This window comes from Halichoeres trimaculatus, unplaced genomic scaffold, assembly GCF_033239565.1.
Source record: "Halichoeres trimaculatus isolate MK-OKI-2021-1 unplaced genomic scaffold, fHalTri1.1 fHalTri1_scaffold_9, whole genome shotgun sequence".
NCBI lineage: Eukaryota > Metazoa > Chordata > Actinopteri > Labriformes > Labridae > Halichoeres > Halichoeres trimaculatus.
In genome coordinates, this window is record NW_027437188.1 from 2891505 (window position 1) to 2905423 (window position 13919).

At 39.6% G+C, this 13919-nt stretch overlaps 1 protein-coding gene across 1 annotated transcript; it reads left to right on the plus strand.

Annotated features, from left to right (window-relative positions):
- Positions 1-577: 577 nt before the first annotated feature.
- LOC141797794 (uncharacterized) lies at positions 578-12210 on the plus strand. The gene is made up of 8 exons (XM_074679477.1): positions 578-675; positions 4466-4633; positions 4727-4773; positions 5465-5505; positions 5754-5837; positions 6803-6897; positions 9202-9325; positions 11774-12210. Exons 1-8 carry the CDS (start codon positions 652-654, stop codon positions 12208-12210), a joined length of 1020 nt encoding a protein of 339 aa, XP_074535578.1. The 5' UTR covers positions 578-651.
- The last annotated feature ends 1709 nt before the right edge of the window (positions 12211-13919 follow it).

Here is a 13919-nt window from a genome sequence, read left to right on the forward strand (position 1 = left end):
TACAGTTTTATTGTCGTTCATTGTTTTTCTTTACTGTTAGTTATTCATAGTTTAGGATTGTGTAAAGCACTTTGACCACCATTTTTGTATTTTAATGTGCTTTATGAATAAAGTTGAAGTTGAATTTAAATGATTTGAAAACTATTATTTTCATTCTTTGTTAACATTCAACAGCACCTTAACCTTTTGAAAGAGGTAAATATTGCTGACAGGAACATGTTTTGCTTCACTGAAGAATTTCTATCAGTAATTTTATAACCCTCATTGTGAAATGTCCTTTGAGGTAACATTTGAATGATGGACCTCTCACTGAGTATATCTGATGAAGCTCTGACTGAGTGGAGGTTTGCAGAGAGCAGCACTGCCAGGCTTTGCTGCCCTGTGGGAATAAAAAAAGGGAACAATTTAAAACAAAGAGTCATCCTGCTGCTCCACCAATGATGGGCTTGTTGTGAGTTCTGATTTAGCTGGTAGAGTAATGGTGGTCCATCTATTGGATTAGTGCAGGGATTTCACTGTGGTATTAATCTGAGAAGACAGCAGGCGACCCAGGCTGGGCTCACACTCAGCTGTTGTGTCTCTTGGTCTCTGGCTGTCCGTCCGTTTGCTCCATCAGACACACAAACACATCGGGGACACCTCTCAGCCAAAATGAACCTTTTCTGCTTTTCCCTGGTAAGACTGGCTTTCATTCCTACCTTTGACTCATTGCTTTGTGCTCTTACAGAGAAGCAGATTCAGCCATATGTTGTTTGTGAACTTGGTCTCAGGCAGAACATTTATGCAAACCAAAGGAGCTTTTAAATAGTGTGAGGCGTAAGCCTTTGTATAACAGGAAGTGTTAGGAGTATGTATAAACTAAGTAAAGCAGTATTTCAGTTTGTGGCTGGTTACATTAATCCTTCAATAATGGGTGGCTAAACCTTTAAGTAACACACTGCTGTTGTTGTCAGCTATATGAACCATCTGTGAGATGACTCTGTTGATCAGTCTGTGTCTAAAAATGCAAGAAAACTTCACACAGCTCTCAGGCAGAGGCATGGTCAGAGCAGTAAAAGGAGAAGTCTTGATTGTTAAGGTGAGCTGGAAAAGGCACAGGCACATGCACTACCCTCTCCATCCTCAGACTCTGCAGCAGCTGTTGTGCTACACGTGGGTACGAAGGGCACGAATACAAAAACTTGTTTTTGGACAGATGTCGACCAGTAATCAGGATTATTACCTAGCATCCCGCTGCAGCTGAGGCTTGAAAAGTGATTGCACTAATTGTCCTCCCTGATCTCCTCCGACTCATTTCACATGCATGACAGAATCTTTTACCAGCGTTCACCCATGAGAGGTTTTAGAAAACACTACAGGCTGCTTTCTTTGAGTGCTAATAAATGAACCACAGAACTGGTTTAACCCATGATCAGCGTGACCAAAGCGACCCTGCATAGCAGCGACTCAAACAGCTGTCAGCCCAGAGATGAAAGATCACACAGCAAGAAGAGATGAATGAAGAAAGATAAGGCAGTGCTATGCTGACAAACACGTTCTGATCCACACTGAAATCTCATCTGAATTTGTGCATCAGCAGTTGATAAACAAACTTTAAAGAGTGTAAGAGTAGCAGTAGTGTCGTAACTCTTTATTCAGACCAGATCCTCAAAACTCTTCTGTGGATGTCTGATTATGTTGTGTTGGGTTAAACGCTGATTGCCTTGTTCTCTTAGGTTAGAATGGACTACCTAATTTTATAGAATCAAACTGAATAAAACAGAAAGTACTTCATTAATCCCCAAAGATATATTCAGGCCTGAACCACACGTATATGGATACATTCCTAAACACAAATTTTTCTGTCCAATTGGGCCTCTCGACCACACAAACACGGTGATTTCACCCACAAAAACGGAGATTTTTAAAAACAGACAAAAAAGTGAAGAAATAAAAAAAATATCCGGTTGAGTGGATCTGTGTAGCGTTTTCAGTTTGGCCTCTTCGTATGGACAGAGATATTTCTGTGGTGTGGACGGAGATTTTTTTTTAAAGGAGGACAAAGATATCCAATCCAAAAAACCTCCATATACGTGTGGTTCAGGCCTCAGAGTCATAGCAGCAACACAAGAAAATATTAAGTGTTTAATATACAAGAATATTTGACTAGAATAATACGATAAGCGAAAACTAGAAAAAAGTCTATCAGAGACGACAGATTGGCCATTCATATCTGTGAATAGCATGATGCTACTCTGCCCTCTGGTATTCCCACTGGTGCTGGTTTAGCATTGCTAGGCTGTCCATGTAATGGGAGATAGATCTTACATTTTCGATGACAATTGATGAAAGTCAGGTGGATGTCATCTCTTCTTGGCTCATACTAAAGCACCAGCACGTCGTCCTCACCTTCTCCTCAGCTCACACCAGCTCCAGCAAACGGTTGGCATCAACATGCAACAGGCTGTTAGCAGGTGAAATCCCATGTGTGAACAATGTAACCAGAGTTACCTGTAGTGTCTCTGGACATACACAGGAGCAAAACAAGTAAGCAACCCTAACCCTAACCCTAAACTGAGACAAACCAGAGAAATCAAGGGGTAGAGTGAACCAGTTGGGGGTAAACTGCTCTACTTACTTTTCCACTCTGAAACAACGATAACAACACGTTGTAACAAGTAGAATCCTGACAGTTAGCTTGGCAATCACACATTCTAAAACTAATATCGGACCAGTACCAGAATCATGGGATTTAGTCAATAAAGTACTTTTTTTTGCTCAATACTTAGAAGCAACTCTGAACAAAATTAAATACAACGTACTATAATTCAAAATGTTTTACAGTTTTTCACAGTTGCTTTGGTTCATTTCGCAGATCAGAATTGAAATTCTCAAAACTACTCGTTAAATCTTCACATCATTCTGTCACTTGTGCTCATCAAATAAGCAGTTTCTTATTTCTTTGAACAAATTGCAGATGGTTCGGGACATCTATGCAAACGATTATGTACAATTCACTGCTGATTCCTACATTATCAATTGCTTTTGTCATGTGATCAAAATGGATTATCATGGGTCTCTGTTGAATAGTCTCACCCCTACAACATTTAGTCATTAGTTCATCTCATAAGTCTTTACATACAAAAAGGTTGAAGAAGTTATCACAATATGTCAAACATCTTTCCACACAATTCCAGTAGAATTTTTTCTAAATCTGTCTGGATTGGTAAATTGCTCTCTGGTCAGTCTTGACTTTGTTTAACAAATAGGAATGTGTGGAGCATCAGATCAACCAACAAACCAGTTTTCTGAAATAGATCAAGGGTCCTTATCTTGTCTTGATGTTGGGTTTCTGCTAATAAAATTTTATTAACATTTACGGGTCTAGACCTGTAAATGTTTTTGTAAAGTGAAATAACATTTGTTATGATTTGGCGCTATATAAATAAAGATTGATTGATTGATTCATCTCATGAACCATCAAATGGCAAATATGTATGTTTACTTTCCTTTGTACAGACAGCGGCAACAAATTTCCTGTAGAGGACAATAAAGATGTATCACATTTGTGGACCATGTTCTCAATCATAAGCTTTCAATGGCCCAAAGAACTCCCCAACTGTCGTTTTATTGAAGGCTGTAGCCTTTTCATTGGATGTTGCCTCTGGAGTTGGGACAGAGAAATGGAGATGTGCTAGGAAGCTACCAAACCAATCTCTACCTACAGTAGGCAATTTATTACTATAAGATTTAGGTTTGTGGCAACATCAGTTGGCTTTATTTAATTTAACCTTAAGTGTTTTGTGATCACTGTCTCACTTTACCACACACCATTTGTCTCACTTTACCCCACCACCACATTTTTTGAAAAAACAAACAAACAAACAAACAAACAAACAAACAAACAAACAAACCAAAAAAATAAAAACCCAACCTCTCTTAGCAATTCAGACTGATCTTCAGCTTGCATCATCACATGGTTTTATATGTTGATAGTTCATCAACATATATGATACATATATGCTATGGAACAACAGTTGATTAAGTTGACAGCAAGAAAATTAACTTTTACATGCTATATATATATATATATATATATATATATATATATATATATATATATATATATATATATATATATATTCACAGATCAGAATTGAAATTCTCAAAACTACTTGTTAAATCTTCACATCAGTCTGTAACTTGTGCTCATCAAAAAAGCATGCGCCATGAGGTCCTTTACTTCATGGTCAAGGGGAAATTGAAGGGGCTTGAAAACCTAATGGTCAGATGACCACAAATATGATCCATTGCCAGGATACAGGGGGTGTCTCACATTGCCCCGTTCTCCCCAAAGCACTTCAAAGTCCACCTGATGTGTTTCACAAGTCAGTGGCTTGACGTGCGTTTTCCAGTGTGTACTTCGAGTAGACTCAGTCCGGCAGACAGATTAAGTCCATTGACAGAGATCATCATGTGTTTGCAGGAGGGGTCTATGGACAGTCTGTATGAGGCAGTGCAGAACTCCAGTGATGGCCCACCACCACCAATTCCCAGCCGCTCCTCCAGTCGCTCATGTAGCCGTTCGTGTAGCCCAGCCATTCTGTTAGATGATGGCACCAAGTGGAGAGGATCTGGTAGATCTATTTCTATGGTAAGGGAAGTAAAACCTGAGACTTAACTGGGATCAAGAAAGATGTTTTTTCTTCTTCTCATGTCTGACTTGAAATGCTCTGACTTCATTCAGGAGATGCCCCAGCTGCAGGGGACTGGCTCTAAAAAAAAGAAAAGGAGGTAGGTGAGGAGTCAGAGTATTGGATGTGGCCCTTTTCACCAGATGATCTATAGAAGGACAAAGAGAAAATGATTTAATCCTGCCAGGAATTCAAGCTTGAACTGTGTAACCTTCTTTCTGATTCTTTTATTGGATGTGCGTGCAGCAAAAATCTCCCATGCAAGTGAAAAGGCTTTCCCATATATGGCCAGAAAGGCTTCCTGTTCATTTTCACAGAGGGTTAATACCTTAAATCCCTCATGCAGCAGGGCAGACAGGCTTTTTAGCAGCATGCCCTTGCTCCACCTTAGCTTTTCTTTTCTTTGTTATACAATGCAATTAGAGGAGGGATCAAGCAGCCATTGAAAAAGTGATGAAAACAGACACATTAATGAAACAAAGACATTGATGAGTTTGATTGATCGAGAGTTTTTCTCCAGAGAAGACAGGCACTGCAGACTCTTCAGCCGGCAGAAGGCAGCTTATAGCTCTGGGCTTGTTGAACAAAGCTGATTTGAGGCCCACCTACTTAAAGCTCACAGTCCTGTCCACACCTTTACTTCCCTGACTTTACTTTGAAAGAAACTGATTGTCCATCATAAAATAGATATAACTTTGAGGTTTTTGTGTTTTGTTGTTTGACTAAAAGGTTTGAATACCCTCTCACATTAAAAGCACTTTCTAATTTATTTTGTTTTCTTTTACTTTCAGAACACATCTACCCAAGTCTGCATCAGATAATGTGACGCTCGGTGAGTAGAAGGAATTCTCCTGTTGTGGTGATGCTGTTACCTCCACCTGAATCATAAACCAGCAAGAGGATTAAAATAAAATCATTCAACTTCATAAAAAAATCCTTTTGTCTATAATTTAGATTTAAACCTTCAGTAATCTACCAGCTGCATGTCCGTGAGTTAGAAAACAATTTCTGTGACCTCTTCTCTCTCCGACTTTTCATTTGAAATCCTCAATGTTTGTGATTGGTCTCCCTTTATGGCAGATAACCCTGGCTGTAATGCTGCAGTTTGGCAGTCCGCCAAGAGCCCAGAAGATTTAATCCACATCACCAACAATCACAATGAAGGTAAATGGGAAATAAGTGGGTCAAGCTCATCTATATGCCGGTGTTCATTAATGCTCCCACAGGACATCTGAGGTCATGATCAAGCAGTACAATATTTGTTGATGTAAAACAAATTACTGTTAATTGACTAGGAAATGTCTACGGTGAAATCCTGCTATGTATAAATACTGCACTGTAAAAATAACACACTGTACAAATATCTGTAAAATACAGGCAACCCTGCTGCCAGTATTTTACTGTAAAGTAATTTTTGTTGTGATGGTGTTTTATGTATATGCATGTGTATACATTTTATGTATATGTTACACTGAGTTGTGAACCGACTATCTGTGCTCCATATGGCATGTATCAGCTGTCTGTGCTCCACATGCCACATTTCAACTGTTTGTACTTCACATGGCATGAAGCGGCTGTCTGTGCTTTGCATGGCACATATCGGCTGTGTGAGCTCTACATGGCACATATCAGCTTTCTGTGCTCCACATGGCATGGACCGTTTTACAGTGTGTTGGCCAATTTAAAAATGGAGAAAAAATAAATTGAGTTTTGCTTTTTTTACAGTTAACTTAAAGTGCAAACACTGGGGCAGTATTTTAATTTAAGCATAGACTGTCTGTGCCCTTCATGCCGCGTCTCAATCTACAGCAGGGTCCTCACACATGGTTACAAAATGCAATCACAACAAAAATTTCTTTGCTGTAAAATAATAATAAAATACTGGCAGCAGGGTTGTCAGTATTTTACAGTACAAACACTGTAAAAAACTGGAAATGACTGGCCATTTCTACAGCCAGTATTTTACGGTTATTTCACAGTGTATTTATTAAACCATTGTTCACTTCACATAAATAGAAGAACAAACAAGCTTCTTTATGTTTGGTGTTTCTTGGTTTTGCTTTGACTTTCGGTTTAGCAGTTGGACTCACCTGATCAGGTACATGTTTTAAATTCCTGTGTCTTCCTAGAGACGAGGAGAGCGAAACACAGGACAGAAATCAAAGAGAGGAAAGGGCCTCATCACTGTGGCACAAAGAAAAAAGAGAAGCCAGCTTCAAGTCAGGTCAGAAAACAGGGATTTACTCCACTCTCAGTCAACAGATGTTTTCTGTATCTTTGTCTCTGTGGTATTTAGTGTGTGCCATTTCAGAGGTACTGTGGTAAGCACTTAGTAATTCAGTGCATGGGTGTGTGTAATAAAATAAAAGCCAAACAAAACACATCAAAGTTTATTAACAGTAAACTCAAAAAGGAATGAGGAGGAGCATGTTTTGATCCTTTGTGTGTTATACACAAAGAGAGCGGGAAATAACCTGTCCTGTACATTCCAAATTTCTCACTGAGTCATTTGGGTCACCTTGAAGTTGGACCCAATTAGTTTTGACTACCTGGAAGTGCAGACTCAGAGTCACATGGCATGCAGGGCCTTTTTGTTTTCATTTGTGTTTCAAGCAGACAAAGCTGTCACCTTTTTTTCTCCCTAAGTATCATCTTTCATTCCACTGATCACATCAGATTCCAGTTTCTTTATTAACTGGGATTTAACTAACTTTTTAAATTTTTGATCTGACACACTACCATGTACTGGAAGTTGTTCTGTAATAGTTTTCTGATATAGTTTAAACCCTGAGAAAAAGTGAGGAGTGAGCCACAAAGATCTGATAGGTTGATTTCTTTTCTCTGTATGTTTGTTTTGTGAGATGAAATGATTTGATCAACCAGTGACAATCTGCCCCCTGCTCGTCACATGTTGAAACCCACTGTAGCCATAATGGTGCAGTTATTTAACACAAATGCTGATTGGGTTTTAATACTGGGCAGATGTTCCAAGGAGGGTGACTATTCTCTGTGTAATCCTAGAACCAAATGGCAGGATGTGATGTGAAAGCAAAATACTGTGAGGACCAGTGGTGCGCACAGGGGGGGTTGGAGGAGATTTGGCCATAAGGAGAGGGGGGGGTCACCTCTCCTCATGGCCAAATCGTGGAAAAACGCATGCTAAAGGGCCTTTTTGGGAGTCAAATGCTCACTAAAATTTCCTTTTGGGATGCAAAATATGTGCACTGAGATTCTCTTTTTGGAGCCAAAACGCAGATAGCGCGCCCTCTTAGGAGCGAAATGTACTCCGTGATACTCCAGGATGGAACAAGTTGGGTTCTATCACAAGGTTTAGGGCAGAAATTACCCCTACAGCAGTGATTTTGTGCAGCAGAAGCCCAGAGCGCTCGCACCAAACACCCCCTCCCTGCTCCTCTGCCTGTTTCCTATGCACTCAGAAGGGGCCATATTTTACTTGACCAAAAACACAAATAAACAGACTCCCACAGAAAAAATTTTCAGCGCGTTACTTTCACACAAAAACACAGCTAAATAAGGCTCTAGTTCTCATCGTGTCGTAAAACGGCGCTACCTCCGCTGCAGAGCCACAGTTGGCTACAAGGCACTCGCCACTTAGTGTATAAGACCACGCACGCGGCATGCCAGATAAACCAACGCAGGTAGTCTGCCTGGACGAAGAGACACGATGAGAACTAGAGCCTTATTTAACTGTGTTTTTGTGTGAAAGTAACGTGCTGAAAATTCTCTAAATAAAGCGTGAATGCAGACCCATATCAGATTTTTTTGGTGGGAGTCCGTTTATTTGTGTTTTTGGTCAAGTAAAATATGGTCCCATCTGAGTGCAGAGGAAACCGGCAGAGGAGCAGGGAGGGGGTGTTTGGTGCGAGCGCTCTGGGCTTCTGCTGCACAAAATCACTGCTGTAGGGGTAATTTCTGCCCTAAACCTTGTGATAGGACCCGACTTGTTCCATCCCGGAAATCACTTTAAGTGCCTCCTGGTTGTTTGAAACGTGCTAAAATTGTCTAAAACATGTGAAACGTGGTGCCCCCTTTTCCCCCCTGCCCTTCAAAATGTCTTTGCACACCACTGGTGAGGACAATTGATTTGTATTGGTGGCTGATTAAAAAAAATAAATATTTTTTAAATGACAAAGAAAGGAAGAAGAAAGAGTCAGCAGTGATTTTTTGCAGCTCTGAAACAAACCATTGTCTGAGCTAGCCTCATTATGGGATTCTTCCCAAACAGACATATTAGCCATGTTAGCCTGCCTCTACAACTGAAGCAGATGGAATTTTAAAAGGATTTTCAGGAATTTGATCATATTAAGAGCTGGACTGAAGTTAGTTTTGACTAAATGACTACACTGATGGCATTGCCTAAGATACCAACATCACAAACATGTAAACAAGGAGCTGGGCTCCACACCTCATGGGGCTCCATCTAAAAACTGTTGACCCATTTCATGAAGTCAGGAAAACCAAGATCAGGATGTGACTTAACATAACATTTTGTGTTAAACATTTTCAGAGTGCTCACCACATCGGTATTACCGCAGAGCCTAAACCAGCTGTCACAAGAGGCCAGAAGCCTGTGAAGAAACCAGCTGTAAAGAGTGGAAAAGAAGCACCAAAGAAATCCCAGAATCCCACAGGTGAGGACATCTTTCAGGACTTCAGGACTACCGCACATGGCTCATTTCCCCTTCTATTCTGTTTTGTGTTCACTGACCTTTTTGTGACCTGGATGATTCAGAGACGAGGTTTGCGCTTGACTGTTCTGTACTTCTTGTTTTATGTGTTGCAACATTAATTTTCTATGGTGTCACAGCAGTATGGGTTAAAGGCTATGTTGGTATTTTATTCTACAACTTCAGACTGCAGTTTCCTTTAGGAGAACAATAAAAGGTTCCTGAAATCTCACCATGGAACCCTTAACATTGTGTAGCCAAAATTCAATGCAAAACAAACTCTTCAATTTATTATTTTTTTAACAAGTTAATGTTGTATGCAGCCTCATAGCAAGAAGGTGACCGGTTCAAATCCCCACCTGAGCCGGGGGGTCTTTCTGTGTGGTGTTTGTCTATGTGTCAGCCCTGCGATTGACTGGCGACCGGTCTAGGGTGTACCTCACCTCTCGCCCAATGACAGCTGGGATAGGCTCTAGCCACCCGCGACCCTGAACAGGATAAGCAGTATAGAAAATGAATGAATGAATGAATGAAGTTAATGTTGTTTTATGGCCACCTTAAAGAACTTTTAAAATTTAATTTATAAATCATTTTAGTATACTAGAAAAAAATCATAAATACAAAAGATTAATCTCATGAATATTAAAAGTCATGAATTTAAGAGAATAGAGTCATAACTTTATGGGAACAACTCGTTATTTTGGTTTATAGCTAAAGACTATCAAAAGATCGAAGAAATGTAGTTTAAAATATGTGAGATAAACGGATTTTGATAACCTACACCTCTCCTGGGTGAAAATATCTTCAATATTTCTGTGTCATATTTTGTCAGGGCTGAAATTTGCAGCATTTGCATTTTTATTCAAACAATGCCGCTCTGCATAGAGGACAATACACGTTCCCTAGCGCTGAGAACGACTCATTTAGAGGAAAATACGTTTGTAGCTCTCAGTCTACCTTGCTGCATGTTCCTCTGACGAGTTATCGATCAGGGAAAGACAAATCTGTGAATATTTTCTTAACTTTATCAAAGTTCTTGACAAAGCCCCAGTTTCTGGGCTCTCATTACAGGGTCTTTATACTTATTGCTCTGCTGTTGTGGCAAAAGTTGAAATAATTCCTTATTAGTGAAACCTATAATAAAGGATAACTTCACAAGATTCTCCACGCTCATTCTCATCAATTAACTTTCTTTTTCAAAGTGACTCTAATCCTCCAACATTATGTTCAGAGACTGAGCATTTAAAATGACTTAATCTGCATTTCACCTGTATATGTGCTGTAGATTTGTTTGTAGTGACTGTGCTCAGAGGCAGGGGTGTATTTAGTCATTTGGGGCCCAAGGCAAACCCAGTCAATGGGGCCCTCCATGTCCTGGCCTTCCCTGGGTCCACTGTCTCTTCCCCAGAATCAAGTCATGAGACAGTGCTAATCTTGTACATGGTAACTTAACGCAACTAAATGCATTTCCTCAAGTTCTGTACTTTAGTTTGATTTTGAAAAAAGTGAATACATCATTTAGTCCACTTTGTCCTGGATTTGAAATCTATTATGGTCAATTGACAGCTTATTTGTCCCACAGTGGGGAATTTACAGAGTAACAGTAACAAACAAGAAAGTATGAAGTGAAAAACATTACAATAGGTAAACATTGAAAAAAAATAATTTAATAAGGAAAAAATATGTAAATATCAAGCACAACAAAAAACTGGAAAAAAAATCTACTGAAAGAGGTGATATTTACAGTTACCATACTTTTGGTACTATTATTTTAAAGTTAATGTATTTTTATTTGACCCCCTGTCCAGTGAGTTATGTTTCCAAAAAAGAGATTTTGTTCAATAATGTTTATCACCAACTCAAAAAGTTTGATTTTGAGAAAGTTATCCTGTTTCCTGGGCTAGATAAAGTCCTTAAAATCCTAAAAGTCTTCTATGTTTATCTCAGATCTCAGAGCAACATTTTTTTTTTATTTCCGATTTGGTTGAAAATAAGAAAAAAATGGGACAAAAAGTGTTTTTTACCACTTTCTTCCTGAATCAAATTCTCAGATGTGTTGTAACATGGAATAGCCCACTGAATAAGAAGAGAGGGGGAGTGCCCAAAACCATCATTAAAGATTAAGCCTTTTGATGGATTTTGAAGCATGTGAAGTAAGATTTAGAAAAAAGAAATGCTTTCAATTGAAGAGAACTTCATAAATCAGTTTTTAAGAGATGCTTTGGGGGCCCCTGGGAATCTTGGGGCCCCAGGCAACTGCCTGTGTTTGCCTAATTTCAGCTACGCCCCTGCTCAGAGGGAGAGGGAACTGCGCTGTCAGAATCTACCCTTCTTTGTGTGATGGCTGCAGGGGACAGCTCTGCTCCTGTCAAACGATCATCAATTGAAGGTTTTTGGTCTCTTCTCTCTCAGTGCATACTCCATCATGTGTGATGAGTCAACAAACCGGACAACAGTATTTGGATGTGCTGTACAAATCAGACAAGAGGCCCCACCAAAGCAAGTCCTCCACCCTCCCTGCTCAGGAGAACACCACCCCGGCCAAATGGAGAGAACCGTCCAACCTCCCTGGTGGAGCGACACCCACCCACACCAACCACCAGCGCTGGAGCAACCCAGGCGACAGCACGTCTGCATGGGGGACCATCCAGCACACATGCCGCAGGCCGCTCACAGAGTACCGTGTGTACTCCCATGACTTCTCCGCCTCCAGTGAGATGGAATGGGAGGGAAGACCAGTCACAGCCCAGGACCTCAGTCTGAAACAGAGCTGTAAACCCCAGATCCCCCCAAAGGTGTCCCGATCCATCACAGACCTGGCTCTGTCAACACAAAATGTAAGTTTTTGATGGTGATCATTTCCTACTCTGATATTTACATTCTATTATAGAGGAAAATTACTCATTTACAGTCAGATTTTTTTTTTCAACCCCATGGGTCGCTTTGATTTACAACCCTCTGAGGACGAAATGGTCCTCTACCAAAAACTGCTGTAACAACATTACAGATGATTATTTTACTACTACTTTCTTTTTTCTTTCTCTCAGATTGTTCAATCAAACTCAGCTTGTTTTTATTTCTCCAAAATAAAACCCTTAAATCAGAGAATGCATGATTCTATTGTGTAGTGACTGTACTTTTAAAAATTGCTTTATATATCATAAATAATGGGACCAGATGGGACATGTTTATTCTCTGGTGTCCTGAAAGGGCAGGAAATTAAGAATGTGACAATGAAAAAAAATTAGATTAATACATAAATACACAAATGAATAAATACCAATGCATCACATCAATTTTATTACTGTTTTTTTTTTTGTATATTTAAGCCTATTTCCCCAGCCCCCAACATTTCTTATATGAAAAATAACTAATTTCATGTGGGTTTTTTTTTCTTTAAAACAGTGACATTATGTAATTAATGGGCATTGAAAGGGTTAAAATAAAATAAAATAAAATAAAATAAAATAAAATAAAATAAAATAAATAAAACAAAATAAATAATAATGAATATTTGGCATATTCAATTAGGACTAAATTTGGTTGAAAGATCTGTGCAAAAAACCAAGACAAATTTAAAGGTGTTTAGTTTTATAGCATTTTTTTGGTAGAGGACATTTACATTAACACATATGTGAATCCAACTCCCCACAGCTGTGTACATTTAGTTTTCCTCAAAGGGTGGTAAATTGGCCCCTAGTGTACCGTTGACCTTAGAAAAAAGTGCAACTTGAATTTTAAGATCTTCGATTTATAAAAACAACAACAAAAACAAAATCCTTACAATATATCATTCCATGTAGAGTAACACAAATCAAACTTGCGGCTAAAAATCGAGCAGAAAATGAACTGAAAGGAGAAAAATATCCCTGATTGCCCCTGAGGGTGAATGAATCTCACCCTGTAACTGTCCTGCTTGGTGTCCAGGTAAGTGTCTTTGCGTGCTTCTCTTAAAGCGAGAGACCTCTGCTGATTCTCAGGAAACACGTGCAACATTTGACATGTGTGACACAAAGCTGTTTGTAAGCTTAGCATGCCTTGGAGGAAAATTGACCAGGATGGAGAGGATGATCTGGGGGACAGATTACAAGCTGGGTATGGATCTACAGTATAGAGTCACTGGTTCTCAGGGGCAAAATGTCACTTCATGAAACATCAAGCCTCTTAGGAATACGGGACAGGCCATGCAGGGGTTAGGACCCTTCCTTCTCCTTAAGCAGGAGATGAAACAGATAATCAATGTCTGTTTGCTCCTCTCTTTTTAAATGGAGAACTGTGGCTTTACCCCTCAGGGGTTTTTCTGAAGAATCACATTTAAAATTCACTGGATTTACTGAATGTGACGCTGTATCTGTGATAATCTTCCCATCTGAGAAACAGTTCCATCCATATCTAAAGAAACCCTCCCTCACAGTTGTGTCCAGTGTTTCAGCAAAGGCAGGTAAATGACATTAACTCTAGATTTCTCATTTCAACCTCTGTAGATGAACAGCAGCTCCTCCTGGGAGCCTCTGAAGTCATAGATTAGAAGCCTTAATCTGGATGGACATGAGTTTAC

Coding starts and splice junctions, on each gene's coding strand:
- LOC141797794 (XM_074679477.1), top strand. CDS start 652: ATGAACCTTTTCTGCTTTTCCCTG. Junction 4,634..4,726: donor CTGGTAGATCTATTTCTATG/GTAAGGGAAGTA, acceptor GACTTCATTCAG/GAGATGCCCCAGCTGCAGGG. Junction 4,774..5,464: donor TCTAAAAAAAAGAAAAGGAG/GTAGGTGAGGAG, acceptor TTTTACTTTCAG/AACACATCTACCCAAGTCTG.